Here is a 27,500-nt window from a genome sequence, read left to right as displayed (position 1 = left end):
TTATATTTTAAAGTGTAGGTGTCGTCTAGATTATTTTTGATTAACTGGAGAAGTACAGTTGGAAAATGTTGCGTCTCCTTAATAAAGTTTTATCCAAAATCCAAAATAAAGTCCTCGACAGTTTTCTTCTCACCGTTTGATGTCAAACACCAGTTTTACTGTTATTTTGTGCAACATTTATTTTTAAAATTGACAAATTTCTAAGCTATCCAAAGCAGACTCATTTTATGAATGTGACGAGCAGCATCCTTATTTTTGTAGAACTTGAACTTCTTGAATTTGTCTCAGCTTTGCCTTTGTGTGTTTACATTACATGTTGGAAATACAAAACTTTATAATCTTATACACTTTGCGCTGCTTTCTTACATCATTAGCAGTTTACGTACTGAATCCAGAATCTCTTGAGTTTCTGGACGCTTCCCTTTAAATCACCAGTCAGTCTCTTTCACACATTCTACAGCGTTTAATGTAAAGACCAAACTCATTACAGACAAGATGTGCGTTCATTAAGACACATTCATCTAAACACAAACACTGTATGCTCAAGTACAAAAGGTTTACAAATACAAAAGTACGTCACACGACGTTCCTATGTTCCCTCTTATAGGCAACTGTACACCGTGTTGCACTCTCACTGATCGCTGAATAATGAATATTAAAAGCTGTGCGCGTCGACTGGAACGATGGAGACGAGCAGACGATGAAAAAGCAGTTTGAAGAACGTGGAAGTGAAAGCAGCTCACTGGTTCACGGAGGAAGACAAACATTCTGCAAAAAGACTTTCAAACCACAAATCTGTGCTTCTGTAACACGGAAGGAAAATAAATCACTAACTTTTTACCAGCTCAACACAAATACATGCAGTCGGACATGATTCACATTTACAGCTTGTAAAAGGTGAACTTTGGAAGGTTTCCCGTCCACCTCACCGCCACATGATGGAACGTTTCTTTAACGCCATTAAAAAGGAATATTTCACCACAAAATGATCGTTTTAAAATCAGTTTCTCTCCTCGTGTTCCCTGAAACCTTAGTTTCTCTCTCCGGCCTCCAAAGTGAACGAAGATCCTTTAAAGCCTTCACTACCTCAGGAGGATTGTTCTCATCGTCTGTAGTTCGATACGTCGGCTCGTGTTCGTCTCCTATAAACAGCTTTTCCAAACGCTTTACGAGGGAAAAGGTTTTAGAACTAAATAAAGTCACATGAAACATTTTACTAAAAATGATGATCAAGAAGATAACTTTGTGTCCGTACAAAAACATTGAGTAGAGTATAAAACAAACATTACAAAATGGTGACGCGAGTCGTCGACATTGATCAGTTGTTCTGCGTGAAGACACGATTACACTTTGACAGCAGATGTAGTCATCGTCTACACAGCATCAAATACACACATCATCTAGCGCTCAACACAAACACGGTTTATATAGAAAAGGTTTCCCCTCAGGCATGTGCATGCTCATGGTTTGTTTCATAAAGAAAGCTTTACATTAAAATCACATTTCCAGCAAAGAGCTACATTCACAGATCGATAAAAAGCAACAGAATTCATAGAAATATAAATATTCACAGCAGTCTGAGAACTACAGGATGTTACGTGTACAGCTGTTGGAGGAGCTGCATCGTTTTATCCTGAATGTTTCACTGCTTTCTCAAAAACAGGCAACAAATCAAACGTTACTCATATTGAGCCCGAGCTGCGCGGGAGGGGGGGGGGGGTCATACTCATTCACAAGCCCATCTGCATGTCTGCGAAGTTGAAGAAGTTATCGACGTCTCGAGAGGAAGAATTCTTATTATCCGAGACAAAAACCTGAGAATAAAGAAAAACATCAAATATTTGAGGTTTTTGTTACAGAAGCAGAAGTTCTGTGTGAAACTAAGAAGCACGTTTACCTTCGTCCCGCTGAACACTTCGTCGGCGATGATCCTGCAGGCGTCCACCACGCCGGCGCCGTTCAGCTCGAGGGCGATGACCGGACCTTCAGAGGAGAGAAGGAAGAATCACAATCCTGCAGAGGATCTCTGCGGCGTGCACCAGAGGATCTCTGCGGCGTGCACCAGAGGATCTCTGCGGCGTGCAGTGCACCAGAGCGGGTCAGAACCATGACAGCGGGTCAATTTAACTTAAATCTCAGAACGCAACAGCAAAATGCAAAAACAGCAAACGGAGGTCTGAGAGGGAATTAAGTTGCCTTCAAGTATTTGTCTGGAAGAAAGAATCCAAAAGTAAAAAGCAGATTCTGTTTCCACACCTTCATGGACAACATGTACAAATCAAGGACCAATAATATATTTTAAAACATCACAACTCATCATGTTAGAGCTGCAGAAAGTAAATGAGCCGTCATGAGGGAAGATATCTGCGGGAGGTTACCGTCACAATTGTGAAAATCAGTATTAATCGGATTATTTACGTACAACCGGATATTTAAATACGTAAACAAGCTGTCGGCTCTTTGAGTTCCTGAGCAGCTGGAGATACTTCAGAGCAACAGCAGCAGAATAAAAAGGAACGTAAAGAACCTTTGGTGACGCAGTCCACCAGGTCCTCTGCACTGTGCTGAAACACTCGCTTCACATCTTCAGGTCGCATCGACACTTCCTTCGTCTGGATCAGAACGAAGCCTTTAGCAGCCGCCTGAGCAGAGGAGGTTATACAAGTTATAAAAGTTATACAGTTAGAGATCTGAGGTTTTGCAGTGAAAGTATTTAAAGAATCCTGCAACACAACTTCCTCGCTGTCGGACGTATGGATCCAGCTCGAGCATTCAGCAACACAACGTTTAGCATTTCAGATGTTCAAATACAGAAACAGTTTTAAAACTATCGTATTGTTAGGAACACTTAAGAGTATAATACACATGTAAAGTAGAGATGGTGCGATCTTTAATAATGTAAACTAAGTGCTGAAGTCAGATGTTCCTTAATATTTTACTTCATTTCTTTGTGTAACGCGCAGGCTGTGAAAGTCAACACTAGATTTACTTCATTCTGCAACCTTTTAAAGCACCGACTATCAGTGAACCCCCCCCCCCCCCATGTTTCCATTCACATACTAAAAAAAGACTTCCTCCTTTGTTTAGCACTTCATGAACAACGGTGTTAAAGGGACAGTGTGTATGTTTTGAAGTTCTTCTCCACAGTCAGTGTCACCTGCAGCAGATGCAGTTTGTAGAAACAGGAAACAGGAAGCTGAACTCTGCTGTGGACGTGTTTTACACACCTAAAAACAACAACATCAGTTGAACCAGACTCCATTGACAAAAACAGTAAATTTACCTCACAGAACGCAGGAGCTGCTGATGTACAGCTGCCTCCATCTGTTAGTTAGTTTGTGTTATTGTGGGACTTTGGGGAATCTGAATGTACCTTAATAACACCAAAGTCACACAATATCACAAACTAACTAACAGGTGGAGGCCGCTGTACATCAGCAGCTCCTGCGTTCTGTGAGGTAAATTTACTGTTTTTGTCAATGGAGTCTGGTGTGTGTGAAGATAACGGCTTCAGTTCCCGTCACAAAGGCTGACTGACAGCGAGATAAAGCAGAGATAATATTCTAAATATAACGTTCACTTATAGTATCAGTATAAAACGTTGTTCAGCTTCCTGTTTCTACAAACTGCATCTGCTGACACTGACTGGAGAAGAAGCTCAGCCTCACTGTAAACATACGTACTGTCCCTTTAACACTGAGAAACCTCCTCACACGCCTTCTTATTCTTCTCACCTCATCGATCAGCTTGCGGGCGTTTGCAGTGGTGTATTCTCCAGCGAAGAAAACGAAGAGGCAGGACTCTTCACTGTCCTTACGCCTCCCTCCCTTCGTCAAAGGAACGATGCTGCGCGTCGGGTCGGTTGAGATTCGAACCGACTTGAACTCCGACTCGCGGTCCGGGTTGGGTATAACATCCACAACGGCCGAAGCCTCTGGCAACAAGCTCCAGTTGGTCTCTCCGGACACCGGCGTGAAGTCGTGGATGTTGCTCCAGTTGTTGTTGAATATGCTGAGCCCGGCGTCCTTGAAGTGGAACGCCAGCTCGGGGTAGAAGTACTGGAAGCAGCCGAACTTCACGCCCGTGGAGGACTCGATGATGGGCTGCGTGGCGCAGCACAGGAACACCTCCATCTTTTTACAGTCTCGTGTGCGAAACTGCTGGCAGGCCACCACGCACTTGATGTCTTTACAGTCTCTGAAGAACACGCTGCCCTTGATGGGTCCCAGCACGATGCGGCAGTTGACGCAGTCGTCGATGGTGATGGTCGCCGAGTGGTCGAACACGAAGATGTTGCAGTTCTCGCAGTCTTGGATGACAAACTGTTGGCCGTTCAGTTTGCCGGGCAGACGGCCCACCGTGACGTCTTTGAGCCCCGTCAGCATGTAGTCTTTGGGGTCAACCTGAGTCGGGAGAGAGGACTGGATGAGGCAAAGATTACCTTTTCTAAAACCAGGGTATGTTTCCACCCAACAACAACAACACTGTCGAGAACCTTTAGACATGCTTATGCTAAGAACCTGCTCGACAGTGAGATGAGCTTTGGACAGACCGAGGGCCGCACGCTATATCACGCAGGACGTCGAGCAAATTAACTCAAACACGTCTTGCTGCTCGATACAAAAGGAAAACGTGTTCTCAGATCTAAAGCTTCTGGGATACACGCAGCCACCGATCACAAGCATCCGTTTATCAAACAACTGAAGCCGGACGCACACGTCGGCGAGCACAACCTGAAGCGAAGAACAGGAGGAAACTCCCAAAAGGAAGATTTGTTTGTAAATATTTTGGCTACAGAATGACGTCGAACAAAAAGTCATTCGTCGTCATCTGGTGAAGATTCCCGTATTTCTTTTATATCGCAGAAGAAGAAGAAATAAATCCAAACATCAGATTTTCCCAGTATCGTGCAGCCGTCCACAAAACAAAGAAATGCTCCAGTCATCATGTTTCTACCAAGAGAAATGTGATCGTTCAGTAATCAGAGGAAGTGATTCACCAGCGTCACAGCTCCACTCCACGGGTTAACTATATCTTTCAGAACCATTTTAAAATCTGACTCATGGAAGAGTAAGTAAGAAGTTTACATAACACAGCTCTGATGGTCAACCACATGACTTTAACATTATTTACATTTTGGATTATTTATTTGTACATTTCTTGTATTTTTTTTTGTTTTATATTTGTGATTTATTGTGATAACTTTTTAACCTGCAGGTACGTGTTCAGATATGTTCATACTGCATGATGTGCGGTGCATTATTTGGTAGACCCCGGTTAAATGTGCAACATCCCTCGAGTCAAAACGGAAGATCAACCACCACCTAGTTGACGCCTCCGATGTCTGAATAAGTCATGTTCTGTGTGGTCAGCTGTGAACAGCGCTGTGTTGTAATCCCATAATGAGATAACGCTGGCTGGATACTTGGCGTGAGGCGGCTTTCAGCCCAAGAAAAAAAAAAAAAATATAATAATATAAATATATATATAGATATATATATAGAGATATATATATAGATATATATATATATATATAGTATATATATATAAATTAATATATAAAAATATAATATATATATAAATATATTTATAATGTTATATATTTATAATTAATATATATAGTAGATATATATTTATATGTTTAGTTTTAATATAATATATATATATATATATATTAAAAAAATATATATAAATATAATATATATATTAAACTATATATTTATATATAATATATTTATAATATAAAACTTATAATATATTTTAATAACTATAATATATAAATTATAATATATAAAATTATAAATATATTAATATATATATATATATATATAATATATATATATATATAATTATATATATATATATATATATATATATAATTTTTATCTCAATAAAAGGCTTTTCCTGGTTAAATACATAATTTAATTTAATAAAAATAAAGTATGTTGACAATGCTTTTTAATTTGATTTATTTTGCATAATTAATAATAATTAATGTACTCCATTTAATGTGTCACATTTGTTTTGTATATTTATAGTTCTTGTACACATTTTCTATAAAAAAAAAAAATGTTTTTTATATAATTGTCTGTATGTTATTAAAATCTAATTAATAAGTAACAGAGGCTGCTTAATGAATCTCAGCACGTAAACATTGTTTACAAATATGGACATAATGCAATGTTACTGTTTGGTAGTAACAGGGCCACTGACTGCTAAACATTTACCAAAACATTTCAAATTATAAGCAATCAATTCAAGGTGTGAAAGTATCTCCTGGAAGCGACTTAACAACACAAGAAGATGTGAAGCGGGTCAGGATAGGTGTTATTGGTTATGAGTGTATTTAATGTCAACTCTGTTGTTTGGGGTTAAACCCCAGGTGGTACCTTCTCTCTCTGAGTGTATTTAATATTACTTTAATATTATTTGGGGTTAAACCCCCCCAGGTGGTACCTTCTCTCTCTTGTCCCAGCTGTGTGAGTGTATTTAATATTATTTTAATAGTATTTGGGGTTAAACCCCCCAGGTGTTACCTTCTCTCTCTGAGTGTATTTAATATTATTTTAATAGTATCTGGGGTTAAACCCCCCCAGGTGGTACCTTCTCTCTGAGTGTATTTAATATTATTTTAATAGTATCTGGGGTTAAACCCCCCAGGTGTTACCTTCTCTCTCTGAGTGTATTTAATATTATTTTAATAGTATCTGGGGTTAAACCCCCCCAGGTGGTACCTTCTCTCTGAGTGTATTTAATATTATTTTAATAGTATCTGGGGTTAAACCCCCCCAGGTGGTACCTTCTCTCTCTGAGTGTATTTAATATTATTTTAATAGTATCTGGGGTTAAACCCCCCCAGGTGGTACCTTCTCTCTCTGAGTGTATTTAATATTATTTTAATAGTATCTGGGGTTAAACCCCCCCAGGTGGTACCTTCTCTCTCTGAGTGTATTTAATATTATTTTAATAGTATCTGGGGTTAAACCCCCCCAGGTGGTACCTTCTCTCTCTGAGTGTATTTAATATTATTTTAATAGTATCTGGGGTTAAACCCCCCCAGGTGGTACCTTCTCTCTCTGAGTGTATTTAATATTATTTTAATAGTATCTGGGGTTAAACCCCCCCAGGTGGTACCTTCTCTCTCTTGTCCCAGCTGTGTGAGTGTATTTAATATTATTTTAATAGTATTTGGGGTTAAACCCCCCAGGTGTTACCTTCTCTCTCTGAGTGTATTTAATATTATTTTAATAGTATTTGGGGTTAAACCCCCCCAGGTGGTACCTTCTCTCTCTGAGTGTATTTAATATTATTTTAATAGTATTTGGGGTTAAACCCCCCCAGGTGGTACCTTCTCTCTGAGTGTATTTAATATTATTTTAATAGTATCTGGGGTTAAACCCCCCCAGGTGGTACCTTCTCTCTCTTGTCCCAGCTGTACTGCTTCGGCTGCTCGTCGGTGTTGTTGCCAAGGGGAACCGCGTTGCTTGTCGCCGTCGTGGTGTCGACGGTCGTGGTTGTCGGCGTACGTTCATCTTTTTCGGAGGACTTTCTTTTGGATTTCTTGGAAAAGAAACACCCCATGTTGGTCTTTCAGTGGCGACCAGTGTTTCTACCCGTAGCGAAGGAGAACAGCAGAAACTGCAGCAGAGAAGCAGAAGCTTACGTGCTCTTGAGTTGACAATCTTTCCTTTTTTTATGGCTTCCTGTTTCTCAGCTTCGTTTCGCAACCAATCGGTGCCGTTGGTAGTCGTCACAACAGCCAATCACAAGACTCGGATAGCGTGACGGCTTCACGTAGAAGAGGCGTGCTCGTATGAGGCGTTTGGGTTCAATAAGTACAAATAGATTTCCACAGGTAGTTTTTATTTTAAACATTTTAATGCGTGTTTATTGTACATGAAATAAAATAAAAACACAGATGTAGATATCCTTTCCAGGACAAGTATTCAGAATCTGAATCAGAAATACTTTATTTATCCACAGCGGGAAATTGGATTTCGTTACAGTTGCTCCATTTTAGAATTAAAATAAATAGAAAAAGAAGTTAACATTTTAAAATAAATTGCTACAAAAATGTTATATTCTCAGGGAACATAACACTGCTGTTTATATCCCTTTACATTTGTTCAGAGGTGGGAGAAGTACTCAGATCTTCTACTTAAGTAAAATAAGTAATACCACAGTGTAGAAATACTAGCACAAGTAAAAGTCCTGCATTCAAAATCTTACATGAAAGTATAACAATATTACCACTATATGACGAACAAAGTAGGATGCTTTTAATTGACATTGATCTCCGCACTATCCAGAGAATAGAAGTTATTATTTACCAGAGGACCGTGAACGCACCACCTCTCTGGGGTTGGGTGTTGTCTTTACAATCAAAACCTTCTTCTGCAAACTTGCCAGCTCCAGTTCATTTAACGTTTTATATAAAATAACAATATAATGTTATGAAATCAAATAAAATGAATGAAAAGAATGTCAAATAAAATCATGCAATTTAATTAAATTTATTTTCACACAACAGCCAGGTTTATATATTTGCAGAGTTGATCACGCAACACAACAAAACCACAAACAACCTGTAACCATGTTGGACAAGACGTCAGATTAGCTTGCAATTTAAGCCACTAGGCCAGTCTAATAATAGGTAATCCCCCATCATGCATCTGTGAGGGATGCTCTGGAGACATCCTGTGTAACCATGATGTGCTGTTGAAATACAAAACACTATTGCTGCTGATGAGATGAGCGGTAAAGGCTGTATTAAAGGAGCCCCCAGTGGTGGACAGTAACTAAGTACATTCACTCAAGTATAAGTACACTGTACTTAAGACTATGCTTCTACTCCACTACATCTCAGAGGGAATATTTTACTTTTTACTGCACTACATTTATTTTCTGAATTGAGTTACTTTGAAGATTCAGATAATAAGACAAAATGTAATTAACTAATAAAGAAACTTTATTGATACCTTGGTAGGCATGGGCGATATGGCCATAATCTTCTATCACAGTAACGGTATACTTCACGACACAATACATATAATATATATTCTTCTGAAATGGGCCACTACTAATACTCTTACTTTTGGTACTTTATTTTGATGCTAATACTTTCACCAAAGTAACATGTGCATGCAGGAGCGTTCCACACTGGTATTCCTACTTTACTGAAGTAACACCTGAGTTCTTCTTCCTCCTCTGGAGTGTTACTGCGAATCTGAAAATGGCCGCCGAGTGGCCCCGACAGTAATCAGCCAAGGAATAATGAACACACACACCAGCACATCAGTGAAACCAGCAACTCTAATTGTTATCGCACATGACAGCACAATGCATCCACTGATGATATACAATTATCGATCAGTGCAGCTTTAAAATATTGCTCTGCTGTCAAACCATCTCACCTCAAACTACAACTAAGAACACATTATTGCATGTTCACCTGCAAAAGACTGAACTTATAACGTCCGAGCACAGCCCCGGGGAATCTCCTGTTTCATTTTCTATATGTGGGATGTTGTAGGGGGGGCAGGAATATGTTTGTTTTGTATTAGTGCAGCTTTAAAGTCTTTCATATAAAACATTTCTTTACTTTGCCCCCCTGATATTATCCCACGTCTCCCTCAAAACTATAACTGAAGCCACATTATTATTATATTTATATGGATATTTCCTGTGTGTGGTTGTGCTTCACCTGTAAAACCTGCTGCGGTTCATGTAATGTCCATTTTGATAGTTTGTTTGTCGGCTTGGGTCGAGGCACAGACTGTAGATATTATAGAAAGATGGCCGACATGACAAATAATATATTTATTGAATAATATATGATAAATTGGGCCTATTTGCTCAATCTAAATCTTCAAAGCAGTCAGATAAATGCAGTGCAGTACAAAGAACAATGCTTCCCTCTGGATTGAAGTGGAGAGGAAGTCGGCCTATAAAGTAGCAGAAAGGAAAGGAAATAACCTTAAAATGAATCTGCAATAAAAAAGACTTTTCACGTCCACGCACAGCTCATGTGTATTTCCTGTTTTTAAGCGAGCCCTGCACTGAACTGCTAATTCCTCCGAACCTCATGACCATGACTCAGGAGGCTGAGCTGCAGCCTCACGGCCGCGCTGTGATTTCCCTCCACACGGGCAGCAGCGGCGCAGTCTCACTCCGGGGCGGCCTGCAGCGCGCAGTGTACCTTTAAAAGGTTGAACCTTGCAGCCTGCGAACACTGGATTTGTTTCCTCACTCGGCTCAGCTGTGTGTACCTTCAAGCAGTGACATGGCATAGAGTCTGTCCGCAGCAGCAGCAGCATCATCCTGCACCATGGACGCTCTCCCACAGCCGAGGCGCAGCGGAGCTTTATCCGCGCTGCACTCGATGATGATGCCCGTGTGGATCCTCCTGAGCGCAGTGACCGCCGGACTGAAGGCGGAGGACGGAGGAATGGAAGAACTCACCACCGAGAAGGAGGCAGAGGAAAGTCACCGACAGGACAGCGTTAATTTGCTGACATTCATTTTACTGCTGACCTTAACCATTCTCACCATATGGCTCTTCAAGCACAGACGGGTCCGTTTCCTGCACGAAACCGGACTGGCGATGATTTACGGTGAGGCTCATGTATACAGGCTATAGCCTATATGTTGCAAACACGTACACACACACACACACACACACACGCACAGCACCTTCCCGCAGGCTTTGCGTGAGTCGCTCTCCCTAGCGGCTGCACGGCGGCGATGAGACGGAACATTATTTGCTTCTCTGCTCGCGTTCTGCTAATTGTTGGGCCGGAGCTCATTTCTAGAAGGTGCTGCAGCGCGTGCAGCTCTGACTGACGTATGACAGTCGCACTTTAATGTCTGTGGTGTCTCACATTAAATCACAGCAGCCTCTTAATGTAGGATTTATTGTTTTATGTTATACCATACTATTATAATATGAAAATGTATCTGACACAGCTGCTGCTGCCGTTGTTGTTGAGAATCCCCTGAAATTCCTCATGCAACCACTATGTGTGTGCTTTATTTTTATATTTGGTACAGAATCTTACAAGCATTCAGAGTACTTAACAGGACAAGTTGTATTTGCACTATTTAAAAATACACAAACATAATATGTAGTGTAGCAGGCAGAGGCAGAACATAGTGAGGACAAACTATTAGACATTAAAACAACACAACTCAAACTGGGAAAAGAGGAGGCGCATGAGAATATATTTCTTTGCATATTATATGTTTAATTGATAATAGATTTTTGAAGCAGAAATAGTGAAACAATTCCCTTTTCCTCTGCTGCAGCTTGAGAAGATTTCCTGCTTTTCTTTCTCGTATATTGATTTAAACTAAATATTTTTGGGTATTTGAACGCCTCACGTTGGACTCTGACGTTAGGATGGACAGGTTCTAATGAAGTGAGTCAATTCACTGCTGTGTGTCGAACCAGCACCATCATCAGCTCAAAAAGGGAGATTTCCAGATGTTGAAGGCCACAACATCAGAAAAGGAAAGTAAAGAAAGCAGCTGCGTGTATCTCTGTGCCAGTGAGTTCAGTTTGTTCCTACAGAAACATCCACATGAGAAGGATCAGCATCAAATACACTGAAATGCTGCAAAGCCTGAGCAGTAAGATTGACACTAACGGTGACTTTTATTATCGATTCAATGGTTTAGTTTATAAACTGTGAGAATATGTTCATCCTAAAGTCCAAACTGACGTCTTTAAATGTCTCGTTCTGTCACTTTAATCTGATGTAAAACAGAAAAGCAGCAAATCTACATATGTGATGCTGAAAACAGACTTTAAAGACATTTCTGCAGGAATATCACTTTAAAGGATGACATGATGCAACAACACGAGCAGAGTGAGTCTGAACGTCTGTGTTTAGTTTGTCTTCATCAGTTTGTGCTTCAGATGTCACTTATTAACCAGCGACGTCCCGTGAAGAACACAGACAAGTGAACCGTTGTTCTGGGTTCCTCCGGTGAAGCTCAATGTTTCAGTTTGCAGCTTCACGCATGTGGACTGTCAGAAGCAGAGATTTAGTGTATTTATTGAACTGTTCGAAGTCAATTAAAAATCCTGCACATAAATGATGATCTCTGCAAATATTCCCGGCAGATTTCTTGCGCTCTAGAAACTGTTAATTATCTGCATGTATTAAACTTAAAGCTTGTGCATCTAGAGACATTATTTAAGTGGATTCAGTTGATGAACTTAAAGCTTACAGTGTGTTTGAGAACTCTGTATTTTGGAAACCTTGTCTTAATATTGATTTGCTGTATAAAGAGAAAACTCTTATTGTGGCGGAATAATGAAGAATCATTCAGAATATGATAATGGTGTTAATCTAAACGCACAATCTGTAATGTTCTGCCTCCAGTCTCTCAATAAAAACAGTAAAAGCTGGAGTTTGGTGTGGTGGTGCAGCAGCGGTGCATCATGGGAGTTCTTCTCTCCTCTGATTCAAATGTTAAACATCAGAGTTTCTCCTGCACGCTGTTCGGCTGCCGCTAACGTTTGTTCAGCTTGTTTCTCTGAGAACTTAAGATCCAGAAGTTCAGGACTAAAATCCTTCATCCTTCAAATATAGAGTTAAAAACACCAGGATGTAGAAAGTGTCTTAAAACTGGACTGATGACACCATGACAGGAGAGAGAGGAAACGTTACCTTCAGGAACATTACACATGTCTCTGTCTCACTACATATACAACACAGGACTGATGACACCATGACAGGAGAGAGAGGAAACGTTACCTTCAGGAACATTACACATTTCTCTGTCTCACTACATATACAACACAGGACTGATGACACCATGACAGGAGAGAGAGGAAACGTTACCTTCAGGGACATTACACATGTCTCTGTCTCACTACATATACAACACAGGACTGATGACACCATGACAGGAGAGAGAGGAAACGTTACCTTCAGGGACATTACACATGTCTCTGTCTCACTACATATACAACACAGGACTGATGACACCATGACAGGAGAGAGAGGAAACATTACCTTCAGGAACATTACACATGTCTCTGTCTCACTACATATACAACACAGGACTGATGACACCATGACAGGTGAGAGAGAGGAAACGTTACCTTCAGGGACATTACACATGTCTCTGTCTCACTACATATACAACACAGGACTGATGACACCATGACAGGAGAGAGGAAACGTTACCTTCAGGGACATTACACATGTCTCTGTCTCACTACATATACAACACAGGACTGATGACACCATGACAGGAGAGAGAGGAAACGTTACCTTCAGGAACATTACACATGTCTCTGTCTCACTACATATACAACACAGGACTGATGATACCATGACAGGAGAGAGGAAACGTTACCTTCAGGGACATTACACATGTCTCTGTCTCACTACATATACAACACAGGACTGATGACACCATGACAGGAGAGAGAGGAAACGTTACCTTCAGGAACATTACACATGTCTCTGTCTCACTACATATACAACACAGGACTGATGACACCATGACAGGTGAGAGAGAGGAAACGTTACCTTCAGGGACATTACACATGTCTCTGTCTCACTACATATACAACACAGGACTGATGATACCATGACAGGAGAGAGGAAACGTTACCTTCAGGGACATTACACATGTCTCTGTCTCACTACATATACAACACAGGACTGATGATACCATGACAGGAGAGAGAGGAAACGTTACCTTCAGGGAACATTACACATTTCTCTGTCTCCCTACATATACAACACAGGACTGATGACACCATGACAGGAGAGAGAGAGAGGAAACGTTACCTTCAGGAACGTTACACATGTCTCTGTCTCCCTACATATACAACACAGGACTGATGACACCATGACAGGTGAGAGAGAGGAAACGTTACCTTCAGGGACATTACACATGTCTCTGTCTCACTACATATACAACACAGGACTGATGACACCATGACAGGAGAGAGAGGAAACGTTACCTTCAGGGACATTACACATGTCTCTGTCTCACTACATATACAACACAGGACTGATGACACCATGACAGGAGAGAGAGGAAACGTTACCTTCAGGAACATTACACATGTCTCTGTCTCACTACATATACAACACAGGACTGATGACACCATGACAGGTGAGAGAGAGGAAACGTTACCTTCAGGAACATTACACATTTCTCTGTCTCACTACATATACAACACAGGACTGATGACACCATGACAGGAGAGAGAGAGAGGAAACGTTACCTTCAGGAACATTACACATTTCTCTGTCTCCCTACATATACAACACAGGACTGATGACACCATGACAGGAGAGAGAGAGAGGAAACGTTACCTTCAGGGACATTACACATGTCTCTGTCTCACTACATATACAACACAGGACTGATGACACCATGACAGGAGAGAGAGGAAACGTTACCTTCAGGGACATTACACATGTCTCTGTCTCACTACATATACAACACAGGACTGATGACACCATGACAGGAGAGAGAGGAAACGTTACCTTCAGGAACATTACACATTTCTCTGTCCCCCTACATATACAACACAGGACTGATGACATCATGACAGGAGAGAGAGGAAATGTTACCTTCAGGAACATTACACATGTCTCTGTCTCACTACATATACAACACAGGACTGATGACACCATGACAGGAGAGAGAGAGAGGAAACGTTACCTTCAGGAACATTACACATTTCTCTGTCTCACTACATATACAACACAGGACTGATGACACCATGACAGGAGAGAGAGAGAGGAAACGTTACCTTCAGGAACATTACACATTTCTCTGTCTCCCTACATATACAACACAGGACTGATGACACCATGACAGGAGAGAGGAAACGTTACCTTCAGGGACATTACACATGTCTCTGTCTCACTACATATACAACACAGGACTGATGACACCATGACAGGAGAGAGGAAACGTTACCTTCAGGGACATTACACATGTCTCTGTCTCACTACATATACAACACAGGACTGATGACACCATGACAGGAGAGAGGAAACGTTACCTTCAGGAACATTACACATGTCTCTGTCTCACTACATATACAACACAGGACTTGAGTGTCTCGTGAGTACAGTGTGGTTATTTAAAACTATTTATTAATTTAATTTGAAGAACAATTACTGTATCGTGATATAGAATTTTATAGATATATTGTGATAGAAGATTTTGGATATCCCCCCCTCCTTAATATACATTTTTAAAGGGAGAACATGATATCATACAGAACGGACTTCTCATCAAAAGCTCATTTTTGCTTTAAGCTACTTCTAATAAAACATGAACTCTCCCACGAGCTGGAGAGAACCGAAGGTTTGAACTATTTTGAGTTTATTTTGCAGGAAATTGGCGGTCAGTCGGCCCTTTTTCTGTTGTGAAACTGTGTGTGTGTTTCCTTGTGTGTGTGTGTGTGTGTGTGTCCTTTGTGTGTGTGTGTCCTTTGTGTGTGTGATGTATGAGGTTAACCCTGTAGCTCTGGTGAGCGCGGAGCTGGCAGCTCTCCTGCAGATAACGTCTTAAACGATTTATGTTCTCTAACCTCGATCCTGCAAACTAAAACAGCTCAAACATGATCCAACGCTGAGCGACTGGATGAGTTCTTGTTTTGGTGGCGTTTATTGTTTGCATGTCATATTATTAGTTTGCATGTAACCTGCAGTGTTGTTTTGGACACTCGGTTGTATATTTAGCAGCTCAGGTGACAGGAGAGGGAAGACGCACGCAGAGTACGTACTGTTGCATGCAGAACACACACATTGGGACTTTCTACTTTGTCATATTGCACCTTGAACTTAAGAACTATTTTCATAATCAACTAATCGTTGAAGTGCTTTCATGCTTAAATGTCTTTAATGCTGTTTTCAGCCTCAAATCTGGAGATTTGCTGGTTTTCTCTGTTTGATATCAGATTAAAGTGACAGAACAGTTATTTTACAACATCTTTCACTATTTTCTGACATTTTAAACACAAACGATTTAATCTAGTAAATAATCATCTGATTAGCGAGAACAGAAAGAAACAAAGACTTTAAGAGGCGCTGGATTACTTACACGATATTATCACGTGTTTTAACAGGTTGTCAATATTTCATATCGATCTCATATGTTGCACATCGCGACAACACGTGCAGAAAGCTGCAGAATTGAGAATCTCTTTGTGCGACAACCTCAAGAAGCTGAAGTGCAACAGACAGATGTGGAGTCTGAGCTCTGCTGCCAAACGCTTCATGTGCATCTTCCTCTCCTTTGGTGTCCTCAGGTTTGCTGGTAGGTGTGATTCTGCGCTACGGCATCCCGGCCACCAGCTACCACAACAAGACCCCCCCGAGCTGCTCGCTGAAGGAGGGGCCCGTCAGCACCGTGCTGCTGAACATCAGCGGGAAGTTCTTCGAGTACACGCTGAAAGGAGAGATCAACTCCAGAGAGATCCACAATGTGGAGCAGAACGACATGCTGCGCAAGGTACCAGACACACACACACACACACACACACACACACACACACACACACACACACACACACACACACACACACACACACACACACACACACACAGAGACACACACACACACACACAGAGACACACACACACACACACACACACACACACACACAGAGACACACACACACACAGAGACACACACACAGAGAGACACACACACACACACACACACACACACAGAGACACACAGAGACACACACCCAGAGACACACACACACACACACACACAGAGACACACACACACACACACACACACACAGAGACACACACACAGAGACACACACACACACAGAGAGACACACACACACACACACACACACACACACACACACAGTAATATAAGCTACTTTTATAATTTGCATATTGATTCAAATAGTAACTTTACTTTTGTGTACTTAATGTCTGAAACTACGAACAATTTTGGCCCAATTTGAGTTTTTTCCTGACGAGTAAAACGTCTGATGAAGAGCAGCTCCTCTTCAGCTCAGCTCCTGCCCTCTGAGCCCGTTGTTTTAATGTTCATACAGCTTAAAGTTTTAGTTGTTAAGTCAGATGTTACAAAACTACAGAGTCAGACAGCCGGCCCATTTCTTTTGGGTAACCTTATTCTCAACAGCTGAAATATAAACTCTTGTGATTCTCCGTCAGGCTGGAACTTCTTCTGGTGTGAAGTCACTGCACAGCTTTGAAAGTAGCTCCCCAACACGAAAACATATTAACTTTAATATTTACCATTATTTAGATCATTATTACAGACGTGTATCGTACATCTCGAGGACTCCTTAAGATGCTGTTGAGGAATAACAACTTATTTATTGACTGATGCTTTAAAAGCTTTCGTGAATACTCTTACCGTTCTCTAGAGCAGCCCAAAGTACACGTTGGTATCTAGAACAGAATAATTAGATCTCGTTTTCAACATTGTGCTGTGTTTTCATTAGCAGCTGATCCTAATTTACAACGTGATCATGTCAAATATATGCAATTTAATTGTTTTATTTAGCATCTTTTATTTTTAAATGGATTTCTACCTGACGCATGTATTTTATATCTCTCTTTAAAGAAATGTGCAAATAACATTTCTTATCTTCTCCAGGTGACATTCGACCCTGAAGTGTTCTTCAACATATTGCTGCCTCCGATTATTTTCCATGCAGGCTACAGTCTGAAGAAGGTGAGTTTAAAGTTCAGGATCTGTGAAGCTGTGAGACTATGGCCCCCGCGGACAGACATGCAAAATGTCTCTTTGTGGTCGTTTTGTGTCTCTTGTCTCTAGTGTCCTCCTGGTTGGTACATGTCTCTTTGAGTGACACTCGGTAGGTGAAGGGGCCCTGACACTTTGGGGCCCTGGGCTTGTGGCCTGCTCACTAATCCCCCCCCCCCACCAGGTCGGGTCAGGTACCTGCTGTCTCGTTGCAGTAAGTGGCTGGTATTCAGGGGAACTCCAGAGCAGATGACTCTCGGTTCCTCTCGGGCTGACAGTTTGAGCAGGTTCTGCTTTCTATTGTCGAGCAACATATTTGTTATATTTGGGAAAGCCTTCAATATTAATCCCTCACCACATTTACAGTATTCAACTACAGCAGGTGGTGCATGTTATGCAGGAGAATTGTGTGTGTGGTTGATCTCCAGCACAGGTGCTTATGTTCCTATTGTGTCCGTACCTTTTCTAATTATACATAAACACACTATCGAGGAGGAGTCAGGTGAATGGTTGTGTAATCGTGAAGTGTTTTAATTCTCTCTTCAGCCGTCTGGATTGCAGTGTTTGTCGGTTGCAATTAGTTTTCTGCTTTGCAGCTAATCTCTCAGCAAATGTTGGACAGATTTACGTGAAGTTTTCTGCAGACATTCATAATTGTGCCGATTCCCCGAGCCTTACATCGAGCACCACCGTCTGGTGGCGGTGGATGCGTGCTTGTGAGGTTGTGAATGCATGAATGTGGTCGCAGCTTTACAGTCGGTTAAGTATTTTATGTCGGACATGAAGACGGGGAAGTTTGCCGGCGTGTATATGGAATAAAAAAGTCTTCATGTGTCTCATTAAGCTGGAGGAGCCCTGGTTTTGTCAGACCTTTTTGTTTTCTAGTGAAATTGTGATTCTGGATGGAATTTGCTGAGTCAAATAACCGGCCTCAGGAAAGAGGAAGCAAGACGTCGTTGGCCTGTTTTTCTTTAATCATCTGCAGCAGTGGGAGTTTAAAGTGTACAGCTTCAGAAGGAGATGCAGCTCTACAGTGTTGCTTCACTTAATCATGTGATCTCTGTAGGTAAACACACAGGAATGTCAAGTATTTGCACATGTTTGCATATTTATGTTGCCATTTAAATCCTGAACATAATCTGCTGCCGTTTTATTTCTTGCTTTGTGTTTGATTCGATATAAATCACTTGTTTCTTGCTCCGCTGTGGAAGGCGTGAGGCTGAGAGGCGTTTGTGTTGCGCTGCGTGTTTGTTTAATAACCAGTTTGTTGAAAGTGTTACATCTGTAGAAATGAAAGTGAAATAAGAAGGTGTGGTACACTTTGTTTACTTGTTAACCTTTTTAAAATGTTGTATTTGCAGTGGTTACAGGTTTATTACAAACAGCACCTGATACTGACGGAGAGAAAGTGGTGAAAGTTATAAAACTAAGAATAGAAAATAAATCATAGAAATTACAGATGTTTGGTGATGGAAGTATTGGGAAAGTGATCCCTGAGTCACATCACTCATACAATGATACACAACTAACTATGAAGGTAACGTATCATATAGTTAGAGAGGAGCGCAACGATCCGCGCAGACCCAGGGGCCCAAAGTGTCAGGGGCCCCGGCCCTTTACCTTCAAAATATCACTCAGAGAGACTCGTACCAACCAGGAAGAGACTCAATCAGACTACAAAGAGACACAAAATGACTACAAAGAGACGCAAAATGACTACAAAGAGACGCAAAATGACTACAAAAAGACGCAAAATGACTACAAAGAGACACAAAATGACTACAAAGAGACACAAAATGACTACAAAGAGACACAAAATGACTACAAAGAGACACAAAGTGACTACAAAGAGACGCAAAATGACTACAAAGAGACACAAAATGACACAAAGAGACACAATATGACTACAAAGAGACTCAATCAGACTACAAAGAGACACAAAATGACACAAAGAGACACAAAGTGACTACAAAGAGACACAAAATGACACAAAGAGACACAATATGACTACAAAGAGACACAAAGTGACTACAAAGAGACACAAAATGACACAAAGAGACACAATATGACTACAAAGAGACACAAAGTGACTACAAAGAGACACAAAATGACACAAAGAGACACAAAATGACTACAAAGAGACACAAAGTGACTACAAAGAGACACAAAATGACACAAAGAGACACAATATGACTACAAAGAGACGCAAAATGACTACAAAGAGACGCAAAATGACTACAAAGAGACGCAAAATGACTACAAAGAGACACAAAATGACTACAAAGAGACACAAAATGACTACAAAGAGACACAAAGTGACTACAAAGAGACGCAAAATGACTACAAAGAGACACAAAATGACACAAAGAGACACAATATGACTACAAAGAGACTCAATCAGACTACAAAGAGACACAAAATGACACAAAGAGACACAAAGTGACTACAAAGAGACACAAAATGACACAAAGAGACACAATATGACTACAAAGAGACACAAAGTGACTACAAAGAGACACAAAATGACACAAAGAGACACAATATGACTACAAAGAGACACAAAGTGACTACAAAGAGACACAAAGTGACACAAAGAGACACAAAATGACTACAAAGAGACACAAAGTGACTACAAAGAGACACAAAGAGACACAATATGACTACAAAGAGACGCAAAATGACTACAAAGAGACGCAAAATGACTACAAAGAGACGCAAAATGACTACAAAGAGACACAAAGAGACACAAAGTGACTACAAAGAGACACAAAGTGACACAAAGTGACTACAAAGAGACACAAAGTGACTACAAAGACACAGAACGACTACAAAGAGACACAAAGTGACTACAAAGAGACACAGAACGACTACAAAGAGACAAGACACAGTGACTACAAAGAGACACAAAACTACTACAAAGAGACACAAAATGACTACAAAGAGACACAAAGAGACACAACGTGACTACAAAGAGACACAAAGTGACTACAAAGAGACACAAAGTGACTACAAAGAGACACAAAGTGACTACAAAGAGACACAACATGACTACAAAGAGACACAACATGACTACAAAGAGACACAACGTGACTACAAAGAGACACAACGCGACTACAAAGAGACACAACGCGACTACAAAGAGACACAACGCGACTACAAAGAGACACAACGCGACTACAAAGAGACACAAAGCGACTACAAAGAGACACAAAGCGACTACAAAGAGACACAACGTGACTACAAAGAGACACAACGTGACTACAAAGAGACACGTCTCTAGAGTCTGTGTCTTGCTGTCGTCCAGCTGTTGGGAACATTGTCTCTTAATGATCCGTCCATGGCAGCAGATCTGATTCTCTTTGTTCTTGCAGAGACACTTCTTCAGGAACATGGGCTCCATCATCACCTACGCGTTTCTTGGCACTGCCATCTCGTGCTTTGTAATTGGGTGAGTGTGACTATAAAGATGACCTCATGCTGTCTGTGAGTGTTTCCTGCTGTTTGACACCTTTTTGTGCGCCTGCAGGAATCTGATGTACGGCGTGGTCAAACTGATGCAGGCGTTCGGACAGCTGACGGACAAGTTCTACTACACGGACTGCCTCTTCTTCGGTGCCATCATCTCCGCCACAGATCCAGGTACGACACCCGCTGAAGTACAGTTACACTTAATGAAGTACAGAAACAGTGTTGTTGTGTCTTTAACTCGTCTCCCACGTCACCAAGTTCACCAAGCTGCACTGTTTCCCGACATCCGGCCTCTTGGCGCTACATGTACACTGACTGTTTTTATCTGCGTGCAGTGACGGTGTTGGCCATCTTTAACGAGCTCCACGCAGACGGGGATATCTACGCGCTGCTGTTTGGAGAAAGTGTGATGAACGACGCGGTGGCCATCGTGCTTTCCTCGTAAGTCAAACCTCTGCTTTACCAAACTCACATCTGCAGAACTCTTTAAGTTTCTCCTGGTGTTGAAATTCAACAGTGAAGTGTGAGACAGAGAGCTGTCTGTCTGCTCCTCTCGACAGACAGACAGCTCTCTGCCTCCCTCTGCTGGACATCACAGATCACCTGGAAATAAAAATATACAATAAAAGGAGTTCTAAAATACTTTAATGAACAATTATTGTGCTGCATTTAGTCAGATGAGTTACATAACACAAACACTGAACATATTGTTGAACGTGTTGTTTCAGCTCCATCATGGCCTACCAGCCCAGCGGCACCAACACACACATGTTTGATGCCGCCGCCTTCTTCAAGTCGGTGGGGGTGTTCCTGGGTATCTTCAGCGGCTCCTTCGTGATGGGTGTAGCCACAGGCGTCGTCACCGCTCTCATATCCTCTTCCCGTCTCTGAAGGGAGAATAGAAACAGGAAGTACAGTTACACTTAATGAAGTACAGAAACAGTGTTGTTGTGTCTTTAACTCGTCTCCCACGTCACCAAGTTCACCAAGCTGCACTGTTTCCCGCTGCTGGAGACGGCGCTCTTCTTCCTCATGTCCTGGAGCACCTTCCTGCTGGCCGAGGCCTGCGGCTTCACAGGTGAGCTGCGTCGGGGGGGGGGCGCTGCCAGGGAAGTAGGCAGCAGACGGCTGTGGTCAGTCTGCATGTTCAGCACGTCAGATTACATTAGTGAGTCGTCGGGGTGTAAAACATGCAAAGTCAAAAACTACTTTCATAAATAATAATAAGGCATTTATTTAAATCTAAAGTCTGCTTGCTTTTCACTTACTCAGCACTGCTTATGACAAATCTTATGGATTTATAATATAAGATATGTATTGTAACATTCATACATGTTGTACACACTACAGGTGAACAGGGTCATACATGTTGTACACACTACAGGTGAACAGGGTCATACATGTTGTACACACTACAGGTGAACAGGGTCATACATGTTGTACACACTACAGGTGAACAGAGTCATACATGTTGTACACACTACAGGTGAACAGGGTCATACATGTTGTACACACTACAGGTGAACAGAGTCATACATGTTGTACACACTACAGGTGAACAGAGTCATACATGTTGTACACACTACAGGTGAACAGAGTCATACATGTTGTACACACTACAGGTGAACAGAGTCATACATGTTGTACACACTACAGGTGAACAGGGTCATACATGTTGTACACACTACAGGTGAACAGAGTCATACATGTTGTACACACTACAGGTGAACAGGGTCATACATGTTGTACACACTACAGGTGAACAGGGTCATACATGTTGTACACACTACAGGTGAACAGAGTCATACATGTTGTACACACTACAGGTGAACAGGGTCATACATGTTGTACACACTACAGGTGAACAGAGTCATACATGTTGTACACACTACAGGTGAACAGAGTCATACATGTTGTACACACTACAGGTGAACAGGGTCATACATGTTGTACACACTACAGGTGAACAGAGTCATACATGTTGTACACACTACAGGTGAACAGGGTCATACATGTTGTACACACTACAGGTGAACAGGGTCATACATGTTGTACACACTACAGGTGAACAGAGTCATACATGTTGTACACACTACAGGTGAACAGAGTCATACATGTTGTACACACTACAGGTGAACAGGGTCATACATGTTGTACACACTACAGGTGAACAGAGTCATACATGTTGTACACACTACAGGTGAACAGAGTCATACATGTTGTACACACTACAGGTGAACAGGAGTCATACATGTTGTACACACTACAGGTGAACAGAGTCATACATGTTGTACACACTACAGGTGAACAGAGTCATACATGTTGTACACACTACAGGTGAACAGAGTCATACATGTTGTACACACTACAGGTGAACAGAGTCATACATGTTGTACACACTACAGGTGAACAGAGTCATACATGTTGTACACACTACAGGTGAACAGAGTCATACATGTTGTACACACTACAGGTGAACAGAGTCATACATGTTGTACACACTACAGGTGAACAGAGTCATACATGTTGTACACACTACAGGTGAACAGAGTCATACATGTTGTACACACTACAGGTGAACAGGGTCATACATGTGTACACACTACAGGTGAACAGGGTCATACATGTTGTACACACTACAGGTGAACAGGATCATACATGTTGTACACACTACAGGTGAACAGAGGTCATACATGTTGTACACACTACAGGTGAACAGAGTCATACATGTTGTACACACTACAGGTGAACAGAGTCATACATGTTGTCAGCTGTTGAGTTTACATCTACACACACAGTTACAACAAAATGTTAATTTTAGATGTTAGGAAAGTAAAATAACCCAAAAATTGAGCGGTGCATGAAAAACATGTTTTTGCCCGCTGTGTGTTTTAAAGGTGTAACTCGGTTATTTATTATTCATGTAAAGTTAATAAACATGTGATGAAAAATGTGATCTTTCAAAAGAAGCTTTGAGTATTTCTGAACGTTTGTTCCAGAGAACTTCTAAACGAGATGATCGTTCACAGATTTATTCCGAGCTGTTGGTGAACACTGTAACTCTGAGGTTCACCAGAGTTCAGACTGAGAGCGTGACACACATGAGATGTGACGGGTACACAGATTATGCAGCAGATGTGCAGCTCATGAAATCAACAGATGGTATAATAGCAAAGCAAAGATATTTTCTAAATACGGGAATTATTCATTTATTCTGCAAATTGTACAGTTTAAAGTAATCTTTCTGTTTGTTGCTGCATTGAACAAAACTTTATTTAAAGCACGTTTCCCTCGAGGTGGAAGCTCAATGTGCCGCAAAGTGGATAAAACATTAAACATAGACGCATAGAAATATTAAAAAGTAGAAAATAATGAAGACATGCGAGTTAAAAGCAATAACGGAAGAATAAAAACAATAATAATTAAGACAAACCGTTGACTAATAATATAAATAAATAAGACACGTGAGTAAAAACTAATTAAAAAGATGTAAAGTTAAAATAATAATAATAATAATAATAATAATAATAAACAAAACTCATTTATGTGAAAAATCAACCGTTAAATAAAATCATAAAATAATTTAGACCAAAAGTTTATCACTATAAATAATAAGACGTGAGTTAAAAGAAGTAAAATTAAATAATAATTAAGATGAACAGTAAAAAAAAGTAATAAGACAAAAACAATAAGTAACAATAAAATAATAACTAAGGCCAACAGTTGACGATAAAAATAAATAAGATGCAGAACTTAAAACCAATAAAAGAATTAAAAGATAATTATTAAGAGCAACAGTCGACCAATAAAGACGAGAGTTCAAACTAATGGGTCAGAATAAAATAATAGTTAAGACCAGCAGAGCAAGAGAAAGGTGCAGTTTTAAGTGTGTGTGTGTGTGTGTGTGTGTGTGTGTGTCTGCAGGTGTTGTGGCCGTGCTGTTCTGTGGCATCACGCAGGCTCACTACACCTACAACAACCTCTCTGCAGAGTCCACGAAGCGCACCAAGCAGGTAACGTCTGACCACACACACACACACACACACACACACACACACACACACACACACACACACACACACTGTGATCAGGGGCCAGATGGCTCCACCAGCCGCCTGCTGTGACCTTAATCGTGGTTGTGTGAGGCCGCCCCTCCTGACGCGGCTGTTTCCCAGAGGGGGTTCAGTCCGCAGGACGGGGTGCAGATTAGCATGCAGTGAGATGCATTCTGGGATCCGTGTTCCAAGTACTCGAGCAGGTTCAGAGAGACGCACGGGGTTCCCACGTGTGCTGGATTTCCCTTCGGTTAAAAAGGTTTTAGTTTGTTTACAGCACAATGAAGTGAGATCATCAGCAAACTCTATAAACTGTAAGTATTGTACATACATATGTGATCTACCACAGCTGTAAGGTGCTGCAAATCTTTTTCAAATGCACCTTGAAATGCTTGGAAAGTGCTTGAATTGGGTGTAGGAGTAGGAACCTGAAGGAAGCATCCCGTAGCTTCCAGCACACGTACAGAAGCACAGCTGCACACGGGATACAGAATAAAGAGTGATGTTATTGCACTCCAGCTGATTTACTGACGGATCTGTAACACACAATGCTCGAGGATTTTCTGCCTTCGTTGTTTTCTTGCTGTTTTTGTTTGTTTGTTTCTGAAGTGATTTATTTGCGTGCAGCTGTTCGAGGTGCTTCACTTCCTGGCTGAGAACTTCATCTTCTCCTACATGGGTTTGGCTCTGTTCACCTTCCAGAATCACATCTTCAGCCCCATTTTCATCATCGGGGCGTTTGTATCCTTTCAAAGCACAATGTGTTTCTCTGTTCCCCGGTGGGACGTCTCCACACGGGGGTCACGGGTAATGACGGCTGGGAGGTCTCTGCAGGCCGGAGGTTTGTGCGTCCTGCTTCACTATGAAGTTCTGTCATCTTTGACTTTATCTTATTAATATTAAAATGTTTTATATACAGCAGGAGGCGGAGTTCAACGTGCTTTAGGATCCTGCACCAGACAAGGATTCAAATGAACAAAAATAAGTGCATTTATTATAAAGTAGTTTTTATAGGTCCTTGTGGATCAATCTTAAATCTGTCCCATATGTCCTTGAATGTCCTTGAATGTCCTTGACTCCCTGAGTCTGCAGCGTTTATTTGTTCCGTCAAAGACTTCTTAACCTTTCTGTCAGATCGCCATCTTCATCGGAAGAGCTTTCAACATTTACCCGCTGTCCTTCTTCCTCAACCTCGGCAGGAGGCACAAGATCAAAGGGAACTTCCAGCACATGATGATGTTTGCAGGTTCGGACGTTTTCTTCCCGTCGTTGCTCAACAAGCCGATCGATGTTGCAGCTGTGATGTGATTGGATGATGTTTTGATGCGACCCTCTGCAGGTCTGCGCGGGGCGATGGCCTTCGCTCTGGCGATCCGTGACACGGCCACCTACGCCCGGCAGATGATGTTCACCACCACGCTGCTCATCGTCTTCTTCACTGTCTGGGTGTTCGGCGGGGGGACGACGCCCATGTTGTCCTGGCTGCACATCAGGTGACGAAACATCTCATATGTATTCAGATGCAGTAATAAGATGAGATGTTCTCAAGCAGCAGACTGGAAACATCTAGAATACAAATAACTTTAATGTTGGACTTCCAAGTTCACAAAATACACTTTGAGAAACATGTCGTCATAATTGAGTTTATTTTCTGTAATCACAGGACGTAAAGAAAGACGAGATGTCTCCAAACAAAGCTGCGTAAACAGTCTGAGGATGAGGAGACAGTAACAAATGTTAGTTAACATGGAAAGACGCGTTCTTATCTCAGTCTGAATATCTTAAATACATCCAGCCGCGGATGAATTCAGTCATTTAAACATTGAACACATTGGTTCTGTGTGTCACTTTGTGTCGGCTCAATGAACATCGCTGCGATTACATTTAATTAATCGACTTGTATATTTGTACCTAATATTCCTCCACGCTGTGACGTCACTCGCCACACGTGCACTGGGCCACTGGGAGCTGGATGCATCTTCACACCCTGAAGCCTCCACACCAGAGTGAACACATCACAGATCCACACGCAGCGCACAGAACAAAGGGAGCTGTAGCTTCTGATCCTCTTTGGCTTCAGCAGTCGTGTAATTCCTCTCCAGCTTACGTCATTGAATGCATCGTGTGGTGTTGATGTCCAGGAGATGGAGTCAGAGATCTTCATCTCACCACACGTATAGTTCTAGCTCTCAGAATCAACAACTCTTACAATCAGGTGTGTGTGTGTGTGTGTGT

General features: G+C 41.4%; 2 protein-coding genes across 2 annotated transcripts in view; one reads left to right on the top strand and one right to left on the bottom strand.

Moving 5' to 3' along the window:
- Nucleotides 1-448: 448 nt before the first annotated feature.
- On the bottom strand, nucleotides 449-7,704 carry rp2 (RP2 activator of ARL3 GTPase). The gene is made up of 5 exons (XM_029430408.1): nucleotides 7,414-7,704; nucleotides 3,735-4,403; nucleotides 2,528-2,642; nucleotides 1,898-1,983; nucleotides 449-1,814 (listed from the first exon to the last, which is right to left on the bottom strand). The coding sequence occupies exons 1-5, from the start codon at nucleotides 7,579-7,581 to the stop codon at nucleotides 1,731-1,733; spliced, it is 1,122 nt and encodes a 373-aa protein (XP_029286268.1). The 5' UTR covers nucleotides 7,582-7,704; the 3' UTR covers nucleotides 449-1,730.
- Nucleotides 7,705-7,837: 133 nt separating this feature from the next.
- slc9a7 (solute carrier family 9 member 7) overlaps nucleotides 7,838-27,500 on the top strand; it is a 21,141-nt gene continuing 1,478 nt past the window's right edge. The window contains exons 1-13 of the mRNA XM_029429652.1: nucleotides 7,838-7,855; nucleotides 10,048-10,613; nucleotides 16,295-16,497; nucleotides 17,635-17,712; nucleotides 21,114-21,190; nucleotides 21,269-21,381; nucleotides 21,546-21,651; nucleotides 21,939-22,080; nucleotides 22,183-22,288; nucleotides 25,135-25,223; nucleotides 25,893-26,006; nucleotides 26,400-26,511; nucleotides 26,605-26,758. Of these exons, the coding sequence (XP_029285512.1) occupies nucleotides 10,328-10,613; nucleotides 16,295-16,497; nucleotides 17,635-17,712; nucleotides 21,114-21,190; nucleotides 21,269-21,381; nucleotides 21,546-21,651; nucleotides 21,939-22,080; nucleotides 22,183-22,288; nucleotides 25,135-25,223; nucleotides 25,893-26,006; nucleotides 26,400-26,511; nucleotides 26,605-26,758 (1,580 nt within the window). The 5' untranslated portion in view covers nucleotides 7,838-7,855; nucleotides 10,048-10,327. The remainder of the gene's footprint in view (nucleotides 7,856-10,047; nucleotides 10,614-16,294; nucleotides 16,498-17,634; nucleotides 17,713-21,113; nucleotides 21,191-21,268; nucleotides 21,382-21,545; nucleotides 21,652-21,938; nucleotides 22,081-22,182; nucleotides 22,289-25,134; nucleotides 25,224-25,892; nucleotides 26,007-26,399; nucleotides 26,512-26,604; nucleotides 26,759-27,500) is intronic.

This window comes from Cottoperca gobio, chromosome 4 (genome assembly GCF_900634415.1).
Source record: "Cottoperca gobio chromosome 4, fCotGob3.1, whole genome shotgun sequence".
Taxonomy (NCBI): domain Eukaryota; kingdom Metazoa; phylum Chordata; class Actinopteri; order Perciformes; family Bovichtidae; genus Cottoperca; species Cottoperca gobio.
This window is presented reverse-complemented; position numbering and strand designations above follow the sequence as displayed.